General features: G+C 40.7%; 1 protein-coding gene across 2 annotated transcripts in view; it reads left to right on the forward strand.

Annotated features, from left to right (window-relative positions):
* Positions 1-266: 266 nt before the first annotated feature.
* LOC121872900 (saccharopine dehydrogenase-like oxidoreductase) overlaps positions 267-23298 on the forward strand; it is a 60856-nt gene continuing 37824 nt past the window's right edge. Inside the window, exons 1-3 of one of the 2 annotated variants that reach the window (XM_042376000.1) lie at positions 267-358; positions 13862-13952; positions 21617-21826. In XM_042376000.1, the coding sequence (XP_042231934.1) occupies positions 13881-13952; positions 21617-21826 (282 nt within the window). In that variant the 5' untranslated portion in view covers positions 267-358; positions 13862-13880. The remainder of the gene's footprint in view (positions 359-13861; positions 13953-21616; positions 21827-23298) is intronic. The other variant, XM_042376001.1, reaches the window with a different exon arrangement.

Below are 23298 nucleotides of genomic sequence, written 5' to 3' on the forward strand. Positions count from 1 at the left end.
AATTATTTTAATCTCATAAAAATCGACCAAAATAGTGCTCGGAATTGGATAAACTCGCTAAAATTACATAAAACAGAGTATCCATTAATTCCTCTCATATGGCGAAAAAAACAAGCCATATTCATTAACACTCGTAATATAAAAAAAATATGAGTAAAATAATTTTTATAGTAATTAAAATATTGTTTTTATTAATGGAAAGACAATTTAGAAGTAAATTAACAATGTGAAGCACTGTCTCTCTTCTATCCTAGGAAAGAAATCCCAGTCACCCTCCACTAGTAGCCAGAGAGCGAGATACAGTTCAAGTGAGCCTGGAACCTGTTTAGTGCTCGTCATCTTTACCTAACTCTACAAGGTATATTAATCACCATATCCCTCTTGAATATTGGTATTATTGTTGTGTATTAACTAGATAATGTTTTTTTATACTTGTAGTGTGATGTCAGTAGTGGGGAGAGTAATATAGAGGTGACCAGGATATTAATAGCTAGTCTGTCAGCTGATGTTTTGTCTCTTAATCTAAAGTGAAAACAGATTACCTAATAACACTTTATTTATTTTTCTGTTACCGAGAGAAATTAAGCTTGAACAGAGACGAGGGTACACTTATTATATGTACTACAGAGACTGGGGTACACTTATTACATGTACAGAGACGAGGGTACACTTATTAATTGTGCTACAGAGACGAGGGTACACTTATTACTTGTGCTACAGAGACGAGGGTACACTTATTACTTGTGCTACAGAGACGAGGGTACACTTATTACATGTACAGAGACGAGGGTACACTTATTACTTGTGCTACAGAGACGAGGGTACACTTATTACTTGTGCTACAGAGACGAGGGTACACTTTGTACATGTACTACAGAAACGGGGGTACATCTCACTTTGAACCTAACACATCAGTCCTGTCCTAACACATCCGGCTTAACCTAATTATCCTCTTCACCACTGACCGGCTCGTTGGCTGCTGGGGCTATTGGTCAAGTCTCTGTTACACACTGTTGGCAAGTACTGGGCATGCATTGGCTTCTGAATATATCTGAACCTGCTCCAGTGTTGATCAAGTCTGGTCTTGAAAGAGCTCACACTCGGTGTCGTCACAACACTCTGGCAGAATGTTCCAAGAGTTCGCGATTCTCACTCAGAAAAAGTTACCCCTTACAGTTTTGTGGACCTGCGGTTTCTTCAGCCTTGAGCTGTGACCCTTGTGGGGCGAGCGTCCGCCAGCTCCAGGTAAGGACACTCGACCGAGTAGTGCCCTTTGAGATGTTTATACACCTCAGTTAAGTCCCCCCTTGCCCGTCTTTAGTATAAGCTAGGTAATTGCTGGCATTCTAATCTCTAAGGTTAGCTGAGGTGCCATAGTGCAGGCACCAGCCTGGTGGCCCTCCTTAGGACATTTTCAACCAACTGACAGTCCCTAGCATATCTCAGTGATAAGACGGGGTGACTACTCCAGACGGGGAAGCACCTCACTCTTAAAAATCGTTACGAGGGACGGACTGTCTTAAGATATCTGAAAGACCTTATAAGACCCAATAATTTAATTGCGTGATTCATCTTCTTCTCACAATGGCATGAGAACTTCAGTTCATTGTCAACATACACACCGAGGTCCTTTTCACATCGTCTCAATTAATGCAGTTTCTTCGTCCTACGTCCCAGGTGCAGCCTCTTACACTTCGTGAAAATGAATCTTAGCAGCCATTTCTTCAACCATTTTTGAAGCTCACAGGGATCCTTCTGCAGCTCTTCACGGTCTAACACATCAGTCCTAACCTAATCTAACATTTCAGTCCTAACACATCAATCCTAACCGGGTCCGACTAATTACCCGAATGTACCCAAATGTAGCCGCAATGAAGTCAAATAGTGGTCCTACATGAATAAATCGGACTGTCAATCACTTCTCGACTAGTGTTTGGTGTCAAAGTAAAAAAAAATGGAAAACTAATTTAATCTGAGTTAATAGATCGCGTGCATGTACCGAGGGAGCGAGTAATTACCCAAATGTAGCCGCAATGAAGTCAAATGATGGTCCTACAAGAATAAATCGGACTGTCAATCACTTCTCGACTGGTATTTGGTGTCACGAAGTCACAAAAAATTGGTAAACTTAATTTAATCTGAGTTAATAGATCGAGTGCATGTACCTAACCTAACCTAACCTCGACTAGTATTTGGTGTCACAGTCACAAAAAATTGGTAAACTTAATTTAATCTGAGTTAATAGATCGAGTAGATGTACCTAACCTAACACAACACAACACAACTCAGATTAAATTAAGTTTACCAATTTTTTGTGACTTTATGACACCAAATAATAATCGAGAAGTGATTCACAGCCCGATTTACGCTTGTAGGACCATCATTTGACTTCATTGCGACTACATTTGGGTACATCTGTGTAATTACTCACTCCCTCGGTACATGCACGCGATCTATTAACTCAGATTAAAGTAAGTTTTCCAATTTTTTTTTACTTTGTGACACCAAATACTAGTCGAGAAGTGATTAGCAGTCCGATTTATTCATGTAGGACCATTATTTGACTTCATTGCGGCTACATTTGGGTACATTTGGGTAATTAGTCGGACCGATCCTAACCTAACATATCACTCCTAATCTCACCTAACTGTTAATTGCTGGTTTTATTTTATTATTTTGTTACAGTTGTATTTAAGCATAAATTCATGCATGCCGTTGATAACATTTAGTGAGACTGGGATCCCTCTGAAGTATCAAATGCTACTGCTACATTGTAAAGTTTAGCAATCATAAAAGGAACTAACCTAACCTAACCTAAATGATTATATAATATTTAGGTGAAGCTTAATTTAGGTAGGTTAGTTTAGCTAATTTTATGAATGCTAAAGTTTTTAATGTAATATAGCAGTACTGTACTGTACAGTATTTGATATTTGAGAAGGATCTGTCTCCTCAACGGTGGTCGTAATATTAGACCATAAATACAAGATTACTGTTTATCATATTTCCACTGACCAACTTGTAGGGTTGTAAAGAAGTTAGATATAAATGATTAATAACAAGATACTGTCTTAAATCATGTCACAAACTTCATAATTGACATAAATTTCATAAACTACTGTACAAATTTACAAAAATACCGTACAGCATATTTGGAAAAACTTAAAAATTACCAATACAGGGTACAGTAAATATACAGTAATTATTTGGATTGTGGAGGTCCGCTGCTTTTCATTGAACAAGGGTTTAAAAATACCTGTACCCAATTTTCACTGATTTTATTAGAAGATACTGTATTGAGTGTTGGGAAAAAATATAAAACTTAACAGATCTTAACTTGGTTATATCTGTAAAACTAAGCATTTACACATGAAAATTAATAGAACTGAAAGTAATCCGCATACAAAACTGTCTACAAACACCACCCATAATTACTGAACCACTGATGGTCATGAGTTGTATATCGGCTACAGTGGTCCCTCGGTTAACGAGCACAATCCGTTCCAGCAGGTTGCTCGTTAACCGAAAATCACGTTAACCGAAACCATTGTTTCAATGGGTTTTTGGGTAATTGGTTCCAGCTCACTGAAAATTGCCTAAATTCAACAAAAAAGGTAGAAAAGTTCACTTACTTTGAGGTGTGTATGTAGAAGGCTCCTGGATGATGATGATGATGATGTGAATTTGAAGTGGGAGGAGGAGAAGGGAGAAGAGAAGGAAGTGGAGGTGGAGGAGAAGCATTTACTGCTTCTTGGAAGGTGAGTCACCTTCCATGAAAATGTCAGCAACTTCTGGACTGACAGATTCTCCACCATGAACATCCTCTCTCCTTCTTGAAGTGGAAGGCTGAGGGATAGCATCTTGTTCCCTCTGCCTTTTACTGAAGAAAGTGTCAATTGTGGTCTGTGGGGCATCTCTCCTCCTCACCATTAACTTATGTTTAAAGAAGGAGACCACGGAGTCCTCAACATGACACAAAGTTAGTTCAGTTTTTCCACATCTGGGTGCTTTGAAGCCAGTTCCCTGAACTTCTCCCAGTAGTAAATCACATCTTTCAACTGTTTAGCTGACATATGGTCATCACTTTCAATTTCCTCCTCACCACTGTCAGCCTCTACCTGTAACATCTCATCCAGTTGCTTCAAGTCATCAGGAGTAAGTTCCTCCTCATGAGACATCACAAGCTCTTCCACATCCTCCTCCTCCACTTCAAGGCCCAATGACTGACCAATGGACACAATCTCCTGGTCCAGCTCTGTTTCTTCCTCAAATCCCTCAAAATCATGGACTACTGATGGCCACAGTGCTTTCCATGAAGAATTGAGGGACCTATTGGAGACTTCTTGCCATGATGACACAATCAATTTTACAGCCTCCAGGATGTTGAATTGTGTCTTCCAGAACTGTTTCAGTGTTAGTTCAGGATCATTGGAAGTTGCCTGATGACACCTCCTAAACATTTTCTTCATGTACAACTTCTTGAAGTTGCTGATCACATTCTGGTCCATTGGCTGTATGATTGATGTAGTGTTTGGAGGCAAACACAACACTTTCACAAAATCAAATTGATACTCCAAATTTTTGGCAAGGTCAGGGTCATGACCAGGAGCATTATCCATGAAGAGAAGAGCCTTTAAAGGGAGTTTATTGGTGGTTAGGTAGCTCTTGACAGAAGGGCAAAACACATCAACAGCCCATTCATTAAAGAGCTGTCTTGTCACCCATGCCTTACGGTTGGACTTCCAATAAACTCCAAGCTTTGTTCTTACCACTTTCTGTTGCTTGAACACCCTGGGGTTTTCAGAGTGGTAGACAAGCATAGGCTTCAGTCGGAAATCCCCTGAAGCATTGGCACCAAGCAATAGAGTGAGACAGTCTTTCATGGGTTTATGCCCAGGTAAAGAAGCTTCATCTCTGGTGATGAATGTTCTTTTGGGCATCTTTTTCCAGAACAGCCCAGTTTCGTCCACATTGAACACTTGCTGTGGAAGATAATTTTCTTCTTCCATCAGTTCTTTAAATTCAACTAAAAACTTTGCTGCCCCTTCCTTATCAGCACTAACAGCTTCACCATGCCTAACAACACTGAAAATGTCACTTCTTTTCTTAAATTTTTTGAACCAGCCTTTGCTGGCTCGAAAATCTTCAAATTCTGTGCCTGAAGAACCAGGTTGATCTGTCTTTAAATGTTTGTAAATCTCCCTGGCTCTTTCACAAATGAATTCAGTAGAAACTGAATCACCTTTTATCTGTTTTTCCCTAATCCAGATGAGAAGTAGCCTCTCAGTTTCTGCAATTAGGGATCTACTTTTAAACACTCTTGTAGATTTGTCTCTCACTTTCACTTCTTTAAATTTGTCTTTCTGTGCAAGAATTGTCGACACAGTTGATGTCGACATGCCATATTCTTTGCATAGAGCATTTATTCTAATGCCTTATTCATGTTTTTTCATGATTTCCTGCTTGGTTTGGATTGAAATTGCTTTTCTTGATCTCCTGGGCCCCATGCTGGGTTCAAACAATGTCAACACGTGTTTTTTAAAGTTAAACTTGTTGTAAATAAAGAATATTTTCTTTAAAATAACACTGCACTGCACTATATATTGTCAATATGTAAAATAAATTTCAAAATGACCAATAATTTGCTTGGAAACACAGAAAAAAAGCGTTTAGTTGACGAAAGTCTCAAGCAAGATGTTACCTCCAGTGAAAACAGAGAGAGACTAACGCTTGTTTGCTGTGTTAAGAGGCTGGATGCCGCGCATTGAACTAGTCACTTTACCTTCAATTATGTTCAATAATTGTTAAAATGGCTAAAAAATTTAATATTAAACTTTTAAAATTATTGAATAGTATAAACTTCTTGATATTTACTAAAATAGTAAGGAATTTAAGCCCTAGAACCGATTAATGTATTGGCGGACTAATACTACAGCTGGTTGACCTCCAAGTGCAAGCCAAAACTTGTTGAGGTCGGCTCGTAAGAAACTCGTTAACCGAGGGATTGCTCGTTAACCAAAGTTAAAAATCTTATGGGAGGTAACTCGTTAACCGAAATCTCGTTAACCGAGGCGCTCGTTAACCGAGGGACCACTGTATATATATTTGTGTTAATGTCCCTACAGAACCAGGCTCACAACTACAGAGGTCATGGTGACAACTATTTGGCCACCCTTGAGCCCTGATTGGCAGCCAGAGATATTTCATACAAAGTGACTTACCCTAATATCAGGTCACAATTATTGTTTGGTATCTTTGATTTCTTCTGACTTTTAGATTCGGTGAAGGTTACGTGGCCTGACCTCAATTAAAGTTTACCCTCCCCAGCACTACCTAGGGAGGAGATTCTGGTCTGAAAGACTTGTGACAATTATGTTCTCATGTTGGCACTGGTTACTGACATGCTGGTCAGTAATTTCAGCACCAACACAACCCATGGGCGGGCAAGGGTTAACCTAATTCAAGTTTATAAACATCTCAAGAGAACACTACTTAAATGTACATACCTGGAGCTGGCCAGTCTCACAAGGGATCATAGCTCTAAGTTGAAGAAGCCACCAGTCCAGAAAACTGTGAGGGCGAGCTCTTTTGGAGTGAGAATTGAAACAATCTGCCAGAGAGTTTTGTGATGGAACTGTGTGTGAGCTCATTCAAGACCAGATTTGACCAACACTGGAGCAGGTTTAGATACATTCAGGAGCGGGTGCATACCCAGTACTTGCCAACAGTGTGTAACAGATACATAACCAATCGCCCAAGCGGCTAACGAGCCGATCAGTGGCAAAGCTTTTAAAAGTAAAAAGTAATAATCTTGTACCAGGAATACAGCACAAAGTTTTTATGTGCATCCACTTACTCCATTGTTCGTCAGAACTAATGGACAGATTTATGCAACTAAAACTTTCAAATACTGTATATGTACTGTACTGGTAATGCAATAGCAGAACCTTTTCCACCACTTAAGTCTTTGGAATGACCACCTGAAGAATCACCACCCCAGCTTACTTCACCTTAGGATTAACCACTGTTAATAGAATTCCCCTACTTAAAATAATACAAACTTGCATGTGATTTAGACAATGATATACGTTAAGTACATTTACAGGGCTGTACAGTACATGAATCAGGAGTCGTTTATTATTTTAACAATAGATGGGATGGTGTTGTTCTTATATCTATCAGTACAGGCTCTTATGGGCTGAATTTTGTTGTAGTGGCGGATTGCGCGAGGTGGGCGGGGGACTGCTGGTGGCAGGAGGTGGCGATGACGAGGATGGTGCAGTAGTCCACTGCCAAACCTTGCTAGTGCTTGGTGGTGGAGGTCACTGAGGGATGGTATTTCCAGGGTGGAGGGAGCATTGTAGCCTGAGTAGTCTGTTCCAAGCATGATTCTGCAGGCCCTTTTCTGTACCCTCTCTAACTGACGTTGTTGGGTAGAGTTGAGAGAAGACGACCAGGCTGGTGACGCATACGTTAATTTGGGGAGAATAAAGGCGTTATAGATAGTCCTCAGCTCTGGCGTGGGTGCCCCAAGTGACCTGAGTCGTCGTAGCATGTAGAGTCGGTACGAGGCTGCCTTGATTGTGTTGTTTCCATGGGCCTTCCAGTCCAGTTTGTGGTCTATGGTAACACCCAGGAGTTTGGCAGACTGCACTAACTGGAGAGGATGGGCACCCACTGTGATTGCTGGAGCTTGCACTGGAGTGGTGGTATAAGAGCTGAGTTTCTCCTTTTCTTTTCAATTTATACCCTGGTAGTTAACCTTTAAACTCTTCAACCTGGTTTCCTCTTAATTCCTTACTTCATTTATTTTCTCCATTAGTTTTGTCTTATTTCATTTCATATAGTTACTCCATAACATCTGATCTTTGGTAGCATGGCTCGAGGGTTATGACACGTGGGTACATTGTAATTCTGGTATCAAGCAATGGGAAAGAATGATGGAAAAAATACTGCAGGTAAATGATACTCCTAACATACAAATAAAATGGTTTATTATAATTATAAAATGGTTTATTAAATTGAAGTTATATTTTATGAATAATTTCAGTAACACTCAACTACAGGGGTCAACTCGCTGGCTTTACTTATTTTGTACTGTCAAACTTAGGTCTATGGTAGATCTTGCTGCCACATGGCATCACGAAAATTGTGACCAAGTCCCAGGTTGCTGATCTGACTTTCTGCCTCATTTACACACAATTGCAGGGTCTCAATTGTTTCTCTTACTATTGACAACACAACATACAGTAAAACCCCGCTTTACGCGGTTTCACTTTACGTGTTTCCACGTTTACGTGGTACCCTGCCGAACACAGAATGCTCCCTTTACGCGGTGAGTGTACCCTTTTACGCGGAGAGCTGCTGGCGGTCCTCTCGCGCCTCGCCATTTTTGGATTCAAACCTCCCGCCCTCTCCCGTCATGTTGGGTAAGCGGCGTGAGTAGGTTGCACAGTGTATGTCTTTGTGGCGTTATCGGTGACATCATATGACGTATCGGACTGTGATTGGGCCAAGCATCCTTACCTCCCTCCCCCGCTAGCTGTGATTAGTTTAATGCACTATGACGTGCCCCGCCGTGGGAGCGTTCAAGCCCCTTGACCTACCCGCGTCAGTTACACCCCTCCCGGCTACACCGTGTATATCGGTATCCATTGTTCCACAAGAATGGCTTCCGCCGGACCACCACCACAAAGAAACCTTGCATTACCTGGACCCAGCCGCCCTAAGCCAAAGAAGATACGACGTTCCCTAAGCTACGAAATTAAATACAAGATCATCCAAGAGTTGGAGAAAGGAACAAGACAGGTTGATCTCGAGAGTCAGCATGGTGTTAACCAGTCTACGATCAGGACAATTAAGAAGGATGCAGCCAAGATAAAGGAGCACATGAACATCACAAAGTCTACAGGTGCTTCTATGATCAAGTATTGCCATAACCAGGTGCTTTTCCAGACGGAGAAATTTCTTGTGAGCTACTGTACTTGATTCGTCAGGCATGACGGAACATGGCGGTGGACACGCGCTCAGTTAAGGAGTACGCACGTGAACTGTATGCTGCAGTGTCACGTAAGATGGGAATTGCAGAGCCCAAACCCTTCAATGCTTCCTCTGGGTGGTTGCAGAGATTTAAGAAGAGGAACAAGATCACCAACATTAACATTGGTGGTGAAGAAGCTAGTGCTGACTGTTGCGGCTAGGGATTTTCCTCCGTTTTTACATGAGATTATGGAGGAAGGACAGTACACCGACGACCAGGTGTTTAACATGGACGAATTTGGTCTTTTTTGGAAAAAGCTACCTTCCAAGACCTTTGTTGTGAAGAATGCCAGCAAGTGTTGGGGCCGGAAGTTGCAGAAGGAGCGCATCACCGTCCTCTTTACCACCAATGCCTCTGGTACCTGTAAGCTCAAGTTATCGGTGATCCACACAGCACGCAAGCCGCACGCCTACAAGAGCATGGACATGACCAAGCTAAATGTCCACTAGCTGACCGCACGTAAGGCGTGGATGTTTTCTACTCTGTCCCTCTCCTGTTTTGATGACTGTTTCGTTCTTGACGTGAAGAAATTCTGTGAGCAACAGAATGTGCCATTCGAGAATTTGTTGCTGCTTGACAACGCACCAGGACACTCGCCCCTACTGTTAGATTGTCACCCCAACGTAGAAGTGGTCTTCCTTCCTCCCAACACTATGTCATTAATACAGCCCATGGACCAAGAATTGATCTGAAATGTGAAAGCTGCATTCTCTGCAAAGAAATTTAAGCTCCTGAACGACTACACCAACACCAAGGATGAGTTGCATAACCTGGGTGACACCGATAGCAAGAGCAAAGACGACGAGGAACAACAGTTAGCAGAGCAAGAAGTACTTGTGAAACAATTTTGGAGAAAATTCAACGTCAAGAAAGCTGTTTGACTTCTTGGTGGAGGCATGGGATCAGCTGTCTGTAGCAACGGTTCGTCACACATGGAGACATGTGTTGCAAGGTATTCCAGGTGGGAGGCAGAGTAAATCTGTGACTGGTGAGGTTCAGACTGTTGCAGTAGCAGTGGACCTTGCCAGAGAAGCTGCGCAGTGTGTTACAGCTGCAGGCTTCTCCGAGACCACAAACGACGACATCCAGGAGGTGATAAGGGATCCTCATGTGACTGCCGACGAGATGCTAGATGATGATGACGTCAGTGAAGAGGCAGGTGGTGCGTCACCCCGAGAAGAAAGCAAGTTATCGCACAGTAATGTAAGGGGTGCCATCGAGTGTGTTGAGAAACTCAAGCTCCTCCTTTCCGATGACCCTGACGATAACCGGTATGAAGTCTTCACTACCCAGCTGTTGCAGACTATGGAGCCCTACTTCAAGGTTTATCGCGACAACATGAACACCAGCCGTCAGCAAAGCATTACAGAGTTCTTCGCCCGCAACCCACCGCAGCCAGCCCAAGCCAGTGATAGAGACAGTGATGGTGACTTTGAGGGATTTGTCAGGGAGGCACTAATAAGAGTGGATGACAGTGATGAAGACTCACCTGAGGGCCAGTAGCCTGCCCTCTGCCTCGGAACCAGCCTTCATTCCCGTACGCCGACCCATCTCTTCTACTAACGTAAGTGTTAACCCTAACCTTGGTTTTTTCTTACTTGGTGGAGGAGTTTCAGACGCTGGACTCACTTTGTTGACATGAACGTCAACGTTTCAAAAGGACGCTAAGGGCATAAGAATACTTCACTTAAAACACATCATTTATGTTACTGTATCACTTGCATATTCAAACTATTAACCAAGTAAAAAATCACCTAAAGTGGCGAGGTATAACACAGAGCTGGACCTTACCTGTGGGTGGAGGAGTTTCAGACGCTGGACTGATGCCGAGCGTCAGTGTCACGCACTCCTCCTCCTCTGTTTAGCTCTGAGTTACACTCGACCAACTATTTCAATGTACAGTCAACCCTCACTTTACGCGGTCCCACATTCCGCGTTTCCACGTTTACGCGGTGCCCTGCCAGAACCCAGGATGCTCACATTCCGCGGTGGGTGTACCCCTTTACACGGGTGAAGTATAATTTTTTTATTTAGCTCATAAAATTCATACAAATTATCCGGCCAGAATATAATTTACATTGCTGGAATTCTTACAATTTGATGATCATTTTGAATATAAACATCATAGATTTTGCATTAGACATACAAATTTTAGATGTAATGTTTACTCTGAGTAAATATGTTATCTTTTGTGAAAAATATATGACATTTATATTCAAAATATTCCTGGTCTTACAAGGAATCCAGCAATGTCAATTATATTATCCTAACTTTAGTCTGATTTATTATTTATTACTAAAAAGGTAAACAGTCTGGTATTCCCACACATTTATCTAGTAGGGACGGTTGGTGGGGGGGAGGGAGGGACCGGCGACCGACCACCTGGCATGTGTGAAGAATATTTTTTTTTTATTAACTGAAGATTTTTATTTTAGCTCATAAAATTCATACAAATTACCCGGCCAGAATATAATTTACATTGCTGGAATTCTTACAATTTGATGATCATTTTGAATATAAACATCATAGATTTTGCATTAGACATAAAATTTTTAGATATAATGTTTACTCTGAGTAAATATGTTATCTTTTGTGCAAAATATATGACATTTATATTCAAAATATTCCTGGTCTTACAAGGAATCCAGCAATGTCAATTATATTATCCTAACTTTAATCTGAGGTATTATTTAATACTAAATGTTAAAATCTAGTTTTTTCACCCACTCTTTCTCTTGAAGGGAGGGTTGGTGGGAGGTGGGGGGGAGGGTTGGGACGGACTGACCATCTGGCTCGTTGGAAGAGGGGGGAGGCAAGGTGGGGTACTTTGATTGACAGATAGTGTCTGAAGAATATTTTTTTTTTATTAACTGAAGATATTTGTTTTAGCTCATAAAATTCATACAAATTACCCGGCCAGAATATAATTTACATTGCTGGAATTCTTACAATTTGATGATCATTTTGAATATAAACATCATAGATTTTGCATTAGACATACAAATTTTAGATGTAATGTTTACTCTGAGTAAATATGTTATCTTTTGTGAAAAATATATGACATTTATATTCAAAATATTCCTGGTCTTACAAGGAATCCAGCAATGTCAATTATATTATCCTAACTTTAGTTTGAGGTATTATTTATTACTATACCTGGTTTTCCCCCCAAAATTTCTCAGAGGGAAGAGCCAGTGAGTGTACTGTGAGAAGAGGGGGAGGGAGTGGAGTCCATTATTTGAATGGACATTAACTTGGTGACTGTATTTCTCTATTTCTCTTAAGTATTAATTGTGTGCATGTACCATCATAAAATTAAGATGTTATTTTTACTAGAACATAGGTATTGTGTTGGAAAAAGTGGAGTTTGGGGCTCAGCTGGTCTCTATTTCATTTAATCCCATATGTTATGTTATTCACTTTACGCGTTTCTCACTTTCCGCGGTACCCTGTGGGTTACATTAACCGCGTAAAGTGAGGGTTGACTGTACTACGTTACTGTACACTTTGACGTTTGAAACTAAGACTACGAACTCATTTCCATTTCCTAAGATTCCCTTATCAAACTACGCTCAGACTGGTGCTATCGAAGACAAGAATTAAATTGATTTCAAGGTTCAGGATGGCAGTCCCTGGCGGGCAGAGCCTAAGGCAAGTAGTATCCAATTACTCCCGTTAAATTCTCAAAGATACCTGGTCTGACAGTTCCCTTCAGGTTAATTGATTACTTTTGTGATTAACATCCTTACAACAATTTCACCATGAACATCAGATTCTCTGATGTTCATATGTGAAAAAGAGGTGACTTAAGCCTTGGTCAACAATCATTGGCATCTCTAGGGCCAACGTCAATGATACCTCACTCTCACTGCCGACTCTACCCTGACTTATATTAACAATTAGCTAATAGTAAATACAATTGAAGCTTTCAACATCAGTCACAACGGATCTTGAATGCTTCATCTGCAATCAGACATCTCTAAGTTGATGCAAAACAAGGGTGTTCTCTTACCAATTCAAATGCATGAACACCTTGTGCGGAATTTAGGTAAACCGTGTACTCGAGTTTCTCCGGAAATGCGACATGGAAAATGGAGGACTCGGATCTCCTGAAGTGGTTAGAGAACGAATGTTTCAACTGGGAGACTCGTAAGGTTTACAGGTTTTGTGGGCATGGAGCGTAATATGAATTATTAGGTTTTAGCAGACTAGCCATGTCATTATGACCATGACAGTGGTGGTATTGATGTGCATGACTACGGTTTTGGCGTGGTTGATGGTGACCTTGTTCTCTGTAGTCCATGCCTGTCCAGGGTGCCTTGTAGCGATGAGTAGTCCGGTTAGGTGTTGTACACTGTAACCCCCACAGTGCAGTCATCCACGTACTTCACCTGTGAGGAGTGTCCGACAGAGCGTCTTTGATCAGAATTAGGAAGCACAGTGGTCCAATCTTGGTCCCCTGGGGAACACTGCAGGTGAGGTGTTGAAATGTGGAGACAGAACCCTGGTACCTGACTGCCTGACGATGCTCACTCAGGAAATCTGTGAGCCATGAGACCAGGTTGGTGGGCAGCCTTAGTGCAGGGATACATTCCTGGACCCTGATAGTAAATCAGACAGTCGTAACGTGGGTACTACCTAATGCTATTGGGGGGGGGGTGATGATAGATAAGCATTTGGATGGTTAATCTTCAGGTGAAATAAGCTGGGATGGAGATTCTTCAGGTGATCCCTTTCAACAGTTGCAGCTATAATTAATTCTGTGCCATATGTATAGTCACCATTTAAGATTACACAGTGATATATTGACCATTGTTTCAGGACGTAAGGTGGACTCAAGATGGGTGAACGAGAGTATGATCTGGTAGTGTTCGGGGCCACGGGGTTTACCGGACAGTTTGTTGCCGAAGAGGTAAGACGTTTATGTTATGTTGCTAGTTTTCTGTGTGGTTGTAGAGAAATATCAAGGTGTAATTAAACAAAAGGTCTTTCAATGAAAGGTCCTTGCATGGAAAATCTCCAATCCACTCTAGGACATTTCCGTCCCGTACCCTTCCAGTTTAAGGCTGAGAATTAAACAGGAAGGGCCAGGAATTCAGGGAAATGCCCTAGTGTGGATCGGTGACTTTCATCACAATTGCAAGCAGTGCGTGATGATTAATGACGCACAATTGTCATGTGTATCCGTGACAGGCTGAGTACCACAGTGCAGTGTATTGGGCCCTTTGTTTCATAAACAACATGCTAGAAGCTATCCACTCCATAGAAATGTTTGCAGAAGATGCCAAGTTATTTAGGGAAATTAAGAACCAAACATACTGCGAAGAGCTACAGAAAGATCTCTCGGCTTCAAGAATGGTCGAAGAAATGGTTGTTAAGATTCAATGTCACGAAGTGCAAGAGGATGCACCGCACCTAGGTCATACCAACAGCAGGGAGGCATACCACATGACCCAACAGAACAAAGAAACTGCATTAATTGAGACCAAATGTGAAAAGCACCTGGGTGTGCATTAGGGTGGTCCTTATTTTGGGGCAAAAAACAAAATTTGCCATTTTTTTTGTCACAGACGCTGGCAAAAGTTTTCATTTGGGGTAGAAACATTGCCTGTAAAATATTTTTTAAATATCTTAATAATTAGAGGTTGCTCAAGCCAAATGAAATTTAACAATATTATGCCTATGCTTAATGTTCATAACACATCATTTCCTAGCCCCCAAGCCTGGCCCCCCCCCACCCCCCCCCCACTTAGTCTAAGTGGGTATTAGCTGCTCAAGGCAGGGGTCGCATGAGGACCAGTCTCACTCTGTCACCCAGTAAGGTCTGCTTGAGGGCATTAGGGAATGATTTCCTGTAGTCAGCAACTGCCTGCAGTAGATACTGCAGTTGCTGTTCGTCCTTGGTGATGCGGCCTGAGAAATCTTGGACTAAGGCTACTCCTCTTTCTGCATGATCATTGATCACAGACAGAGCTTGTACACTGGCTTTTGCATTTTGGAAGCCAGGATCATCTTTCCACTGTTCTACTGGGAGGGTCAGGAAATCTGTATTCAAGTTGAGCTTTTTGAAAAATGACTTTGTGTTCTTTGTCGTGAAATCATATAGGTTCTTCACTTGGAGTGTATCTGGATTGATTGTAACCCGTTTGACATGCTTTTCTTCTCCAATAACGATGTTCATAGCTTCCAACATGCGGTCCTTCACTGCTGGGAGAACATCGTCATCAAAGAAGGCCAATGCAACCAACTCTTCTGACAAGTACCAGAGGTGTCTCATCATTTTGTGGAAAGTTGCCTTTGATATGGCATCGCTGATGGTACTGTAGTCTTGTAGAGCTTTAAGCAACATCAGATCTCCTTTTGGTGCCTTTGCAGCAAGTGGAGCAGTTGTCCAAGCCTTCACATATATTCGGGCAAAGAAAATGCACAAATCTCTTAGTCCTCTGTTCTCCTTTGGAGTAAGCTTAAACTGAGAACGGAATAACCACACTTTGAAGGAATAAATGGTCTTTGCCATCCATCGTGCTTGGTGCATTGCACCAGGAGCAGAAAATCGTACTCCCCGAGAAGGTGATGTGCCAAGGAAGATGGAGGCCAGCCAGCAGCTCTCGATAATCATCTCGAAGCTGTGTCTCCAATAGAGCCTTCTCAATGAAGTTGGTTAGATCGTCCCTAACAGCTCTGACCGATTCTTCTGCCAGATCGTCGGTGGAGGAGTCTTCAAACTTCTGCTTGTCAATTTGTTCCCATTTGGCTTGGAATCTTCGGAACAGCTGTATGTCAGGAGCAGCTGAGTGCCCCATTACAGCTTCAAAAGCAGCTCCAGCTACAAGTTCTAGTACATGGTGGCGGCAAGCAAAATATAGCAAATCACGACCCAGCAACTGCTCAATTTTGACACGCACCCTTGTGGTGACCAGTATTTGAGCTTGTTGTATCAAAACACATGCCATGCACGATGTCTGCAATGTGCCATTGCTGTAAAGCCTTCACAACAGCTTTTGCTTGTTCATCACCGGTACCAGAGGGAAGTTTTGGAACAGCAAGAAGTTGGGAGGTGCCATTGCCTGAGACAAGAACTGGGAGTCTGTCAACATGGCCCCCATTTACCATCCCAGTGAACAATTAAAACTGACTTTGGTTTGAAGTTTGAAAGGATTTCAGCTGCCCTGCTACTGCGATGATGCTGACGTTTCCTCCTGATGCTTGATCGATTCAGAATCATTTCACTGACATCATGGCCCAGACTCCGAGCAGTTTGGGTGACAATGTGCATGGCCATTCTATCTGAGGACTTGGTCCGATCTAATGCTGCAGAAAGTTCTGGAGTTAGAACTTCTTTTTGCCAACGCTTCTTGACAATAGGTGGAGTTTGAAGTGTTGATGGGCCAGGAACTGGGTTGGATTCCTCAGAAGGAGACGTACTACTGCTGTCCAAGACAACGATGGCCTGGCATTTTTTGGCTTCTTCCTCTGCACTGTCTGCAGCCAACTTCCTTTTCATTGCTTTCTTGAGAGTTTTTTCTTGTCGTTTCTGTCTTTTCAGGAATACTTTGTCAAGAGATGACATTGCCCCACGACGCCCTTTTTCTCGTTGCGCTATTAAGAAATCCTTATCCTCCTGAACTGTCATCATATTCAAAGCATTCACATGTGCAATATCAAAGAGATCTTCAAATGTATCGGTGAACTCTTTCTCTTTCCGCTTTTGAGTTTCTGTCTTTCTTGAAGAGTTCTTTTTCAAACTACTCCACTTGTCAAACATTTTGTGCACTTGATTCACACAATCTGGTTTGTGGTGTGTGGGAATATTTGCTTTTGTCCAAAATTGAAGAACTTTGTCTGTGACTTCCCCAGCTGCCACTCTGATGGTTTTTTCTGTTTGCGACGCAGGCTTAAAAAATACTGTAACACTTGCCTGTTTGAAGGTAACTTAGCCCCTGTAATGTCATCACATAATGTCTTTATCAAATACACATTTTCTCGTGTTTCTACTCCTGCATTAGCCATTTTGACCTGAGGAATAAAGAAATTAACTATTATTATAAATTAATAATGAGAATACTCTGCAGAACTGTTTCTGATTTCCCCCAATCATCAATCACGACCAGCAAAAACTCACCACAATCGTGCCAAATGCGACGCACTAGTGGTGGGCGTAATCTGCTACAAAGTAATCGACTACATCAATTACTTAATTTTTGACAGCTTTGAGCAACCTCTAAATAATAATATATTTAAAAATAACTCTACACACAATGTTTTTGTCCTAAATGGACACTTTTAGCAGGGTCTGTGGTAAAAAATTCCAAAGTTGAAAAATAAGGACCACCCTAGTGTGCATGTTGATAAGGTAAATCAAGCAACAAAACGAGTAGGTCTTGAAGGTCATTGTTCAGGTATCTCGATGGTCCTTCCCTCGTAACGATCTTCAAGAGTGAGGTGCTTACCCGTTGGAGTACTGTCACCCCTCCTGGTTCCCGAGGTATGCTAGGTACTGTAAATTGATTGAAAATGTCCAAAGGAGGGCCACCAGACTGGTGCCTGCTGTACAGCACTTCAGCTACCCAGAGCGATTAGAATGTCTGCAACTGCCTAGCTTATACTACAGATGGACAAGGGGGGGACCTAATTGAAGTGTATAAATATCTCGGAGGGCACTACTCAGTCGAGTGTCCTTACCTGGAGCTGGCGAATGCCTGCCCCCACAACGGGTCACAGCTCAAGGTTGAAGAAGCCACAAGTCCAGAAAACAGTGAGGGGTAACTTTTTCAGAGTGAGAGTTGTGAACTCTTGGAACAATCTGCCAGTGTGTGTTGTGACGGCACCGAGAGTGAGCTCTTTCAAGACCAGGCTTGACCAACACTGGAGCAGGTCCAGATACATTCAGGAGCCAGTTCATGCCCAGTACTTGCCTGCAGTGCTTAACAGAGATGTGACTGATCGCCCAGGCGGCTAACGAGTTGATCAGTGGCAAAGAGGATAAAAGTAAATGTTGTGTTGTGTTGTAAAGAAGGTAAGTTAAAATGGACATAGTTTTCAGTTCCTCTGAGGCTCACGGCAGTAAGAGGTACAAGTACCGTATATACCCGTGTATAGCACGAGTTCTTAAGACCAAATTTTTTGGCAAAAAGTTGGGGGTTGACCTCTATATGGGTAATAGTTTCGTTAGGTTGAAAAATATTTACCAGTAACTACCAGTAAACAATGGAAACGACGCACCAACTCACCACCTGCTGTGAGTGTCGGTACAGTTGCCAGGGCAGATATCTTGCGTCATCATAGCAAGCCCAAAGTAGCCAAATGCATGGTATGGTATGCACAGGAGTATGTAAAACATAAAGTATTCATTTTTAATAGTTTATTTATGGATACATAAATTTTTTTTAATCAAATTTGAAACATCAATCTTTGTTAATTAAATTTGAAACAAAAGAAAAATACGATACCTTATTTATAAATATTTTCATTAAAATATTACATCACAAGTATATTTTACCTTAACTGTGCCTGAATGAATATATTCTCAGAAATAAATATGGAAATGTAATATTTTTGCTGAAATGACGTACGTATTACAGTGGAAAGTGGGATAAAATTGTGACGAAAACAATGACTTTCACTTTCTTTCGTCGTTCAAAAGATTTTGCCGTAATCGCTTTTCGAATGGTTTTCAGTTAAAAACTGTTGTATTACAATAATATTCTATCCTAATTGACTTGAATAAATACTACGATACCATATTTCTGAATATTTTCATTAAAATCCATCAAAATCATTTTCCTTGTCATCATCTGCAGCACCAAACAGCTCCTCCCAGTCCTCTCCTTGAACAGCATCGTCATATGGATCAACACCATCATCAGCCATAGGATCATCAATATCTTCATCCTCATTCACGCTCTCATTAGCCTCATAATCCCACAACAAGTCGTCTTCTGTTCCATCAAGAGCATTCGAAATCCCACATTTCTTAAAAGATTTCACCACAATTTCTGGTCTGATTGCATCCCAGGCCTCTACAATCCATTCACATAATGTTGCTAGTGATGGAGCTTGGATGTTGCCTCCCTTTGTGTATGTCTTATCGCCTTCTATCATCCAGTTGTTCCACTTCACTCTTACCGCATCTTTAAATGGTTTGTTTATGGAAACATCCAGTGGTTGGACAAGACTTGTTAATCCACCAGGAATCACAGCTGTATCAGTGTTTTCCTTCCTAATCCCAGCAGTAACACTGTCAACAAGATGTGACCGAAACATATCCCACACAAGAAGACTTTTTTCTTTGCGCAGTCCCCCTGGTCTAAAGTTCAGACTTTTTTAAGCCATATTTGTATGCCGCCTTCATCCATCCATCCTTTCTCGTGCACATGGATGATTAAAAAAATGCTGTCTGACTTGCAACACTGTTGGTAGGGTCAGGTGGTTCTAACGGCACCTGCCAGGACCCGGTAATCAAATTTATAACAGTGTCTAACCTCAATTACTGTAGTTTATCTGATGTAGGCAATATGAAGTAAAAAATACCAGTTAAAGTGAGAAATTGGAAGAGAATAAACAAGAAAGATGTCGTTGGGCTATTTTTGGTAGGGCTGAGGGAGAGAGTACCAGCTGTTTGGTCTTTTTTGGCGGGAGAGTCACGCAAATAACCGTAGTACTGGTATTTGTTTGGTGTCTTCTGTATTTTTAAAAATGAATACTTGTAAATTAAAAGTACCGTAACATTGTATTATATACAAACTTGTCATATTTCTGGAAAATAAGAAGCAAGAAAATAAGAATATACCGGTAAACACAATTTCAACGTACGCTAAAATTAAAAGCTGCTTAAGAAGGGCCGAAGCAAACACAAAGCCTCCGCGACCAGGGCTCTGCCGTATCAGCTAGACGGTACACGTGTTTTTCGAATCGTTTTCAGTTAAAAAACTGTTACATCACAAGTGAATTAGGATAGAATATTATTGTAATACAACAGTTTTTAACTGAAAACCATTCGAAAGGCGATTGCGGTAACATCTTTTCAACGAAAGAAAGCGAAAGTCATTGTTTTTTTCACGATTTTATCCCACTTTCCACTATAATACGTACGTCATTTCAGCAAAAATATTACATTTCCTTATTCTCAGAAATAAATAGTAGTTTTGCTGAAACGTGATGTATTTCAATGTAAATTAGGATAAACTACATGAAAACAAAAGACTTTACCAAACCTTCCGATGTTCAAGATTTGTTACTCGTTTTTTTATTAGTTTTCGGTTAAAATACTGTTATATTAGTGATATTCTATTCATACTGTGCTTGATATAATACATTCACGGAAATGTAATATTTTTTGCTGAAATGACGTACGTATTATAGTGGAAAGTGGGATAAAATTGTGACGAAAACATTGACTTTCGCTTTCTTTCGTTGAAAAGATGTTACTGCAATCGCCTTTCGAATGGTTTTCAGTTAAAAAACTATTTTATTACAATAATATTCCCTCCTAATTGACTTGAATAAATACTTGAATGGAAATATACAATATTTTTGTTGAAACTACCCGCGTTTCAGTGTAAAGTGTCGTAATAATAAATGGTAAACAAGTTTATAGGACGTAGTGTTTCTCTGAAGGTTTTGTTGTTCCTTTACCCTCAAAAACTTGGGTCGACCTATAAACGAGGAATATCATAAATTAACAATTTCTTGGTCAAAAAATCGGGGTCGACCTATATACGAAGGGGGGTTATAAACGAGTATATACGGTATATTAGTTAATTTTTGAGTTTCTACAATTGATGCAGAGGCCATTTGTGGCTTGTAGACATATGAATAGGAGATTCCATCTGTTATGTTCTGACCTTTAAGAGATGACTGGACCAGCATTTGTCAGAACAAGGTACTATGCGCATTACCAGCCTTCAGTATACTGTATGTAGTAGCATCACTAACCTTCCTGATCCAATACTGTTCATTATCCCACAAGTGGATGAAGAACCTATACACAGATTTGAAGAATTTGTACAGATAAACATAAATAACATGAGTAAGAGTATCTTTTTCTTTTCTTGTGTCATGAGTAAATATTTGGTATTCACTTGGTACAGTACAATACTGTGCAGTATATGATTGATATAAAGGCAATGACTCGCCTACAGTAACATATGTATAATATTTTAGTAGTTTATACATTGACACTGACATTATGGGCAAGGAGTATGGAGGGGCAGAACCAGGAATATGAAAGGGGAGGGGGTCCAAATTGTGGGAATTTTTTTTGGAAATCTGACCAATGTCATGGGTATTATGAGGCATTTTGAAGCCATGTGCACTAGATATTGTCAATAGTAATTACATTTTACTCCTGAGTACAATACTGCAGTAAGGGAAAAGTATTGAAATTTTCTGATGAAAGGGGGGGAATCTGGACCCCCCCCATGATCCACCTCTGTATTGTACATTATTGAGAACAACTTTTGTCAGATGGTGTACTGTATGACAAACCGTTACTCATATTCCCTGCCCTTCATTCTTTTCAATTCTGGAGCATTGAAGTGTCTGTGAAAGATGATTAATGTTCATTTTGTTTTGCAGGTTGCCAAGATTGGTGAGAAAAATCCAAAGCTGAAGTATGCTTTTGCTGGCCGCAGCAAGGATAAGCTGAACAACACTGTGTTGGAAGCTGAAATGCATACAGGACTTGATCTGAAGTCTATTGGGCTGATTGTTGCAGATGTTAAGGATGAGGAAAGTCTCCTGAATATGGCAAAACAGACCAAAGTTGTCATCAACTGTGTTGGACCAGTACGTAGGAAAGTGTTTCATTGTACAGTAGCCTTCCTTCATATCCTAGTGAGTGATGCACTGATAACTTCCACTACCTCTTGTGTTCTTCAATACACCTTTTATGTGAGGCAGCATATCTAAGTGATATTCCACCTCAATCCACATGTTGTCTGACATATCCCTCGTTACACCGCTGCTGCAGCTGTTTAATTTACTGATGATGTTTCTGCTCAAATCAAAACATTCTCATAAGTGTGTTCCAACATTAAGTTTCCTTATTATTGTCATATGTTAACCCATTGGGTGTTAATCACGAATATGTCCGTGATAAACAATAGGAGTTGGCTGACGCCGATCTAGGATATATCTGTGATGAAAGGTTACCAGTAGAGTAAACACTTAAACATCGTGAGGGTTAGGTTAATGAAGACCCCGTCCAGACCCAAAACTGCCATGTTCACCCAAGGGAAGATAAAATGAGCAAAAACCCACTCCATAACACCTTTACTTCCTAAATATGCTCTTTATTTTTCTTATTTTATTGTTTTATATTATATTTTCTTTATATCTAAGGCACTTCATTTATGTAGTCAGCTGTGGCCTGCAAGATGGTAATGCATGTTGCCATTATTACATATAATGAAACTATAAAAGTTGTGGAAAAATCATTTCATTACTCTAATGTGACTTAGAAATACTGAATGGAAAATATATTATAAACTATAAAGTAAAATATGAAGAGCATGGGTGTGTATTCTGTCTCCCGCACCACCGTAGAGAACCCTCGCGGCCAGTAGTGGAAGTTGTTAGACGCACGTACACCTGAAGACTGTCCCCCAATGTTCACCTTAAAACTATCCCCCAATGTTCACCTTAAGACTACAGACTGACCTCACAAATTTGTGCCTCAGAAGTTCTTTTTTTCACAAATCCGAGCATTTTCAGGAGCATTCGCCAATTACTGTGTTTATCAATTGTCCGTGCCTGTTTAAATTTTTTATTATTATGTATTTTATTTTATATCTTTATTTATCTATTTTTATTTTTGGAAGAAAATTACCATATATACTTGAGTAGAGTTGATGCTTAATGCAAGAGGTAGTATGTCAAATTACACACAAGGTACGCATAGTATTTTGGAGTGGTTAAAATATATGCATTTCCACGGATCATTTACAGTGATCAAGAGCTACCCAGCCCGTGCTTATGGTAGGCTAACCTAACCAGTAAGGTTCTTTAACCTGGCCTGTCTACTGTACCCTTAGATTCTTTTGTTTTGGTTACTTTAGCCACATCCCCTCACACTCTCCTTACCTGGCTGAACTGTGACCGATGCTATGGTTATTTTCAACTCATAATTTTGGGTAGATATGCATATTTTTTTTTTTATTGATTTGTTTATTTTTTATTTTATTTTATTTTTTATTTATTTTTTCTCATTTACATGTGCACACAATCCTACATGCAGGTATAAGGTAAAAACATAGGAA

This window comes from Homarus americanus, unplaced genomic scaffold (assembly GCF_018991925.1).
Source record: "Homarus americanus isolate GMGI-L3 unplaced genomic scaffold, GMGI_Hamer_2.0 scaffold11022, whole genome shotgun sequence".
In the NCBI taxonomy this organism is placed as follows: domain Eukaryota; kingdom Metazoa; phylum Arthropoda; class Malacostraca; order Decapoda; family Nephropidae; genus Homarus; species Homarus americanus.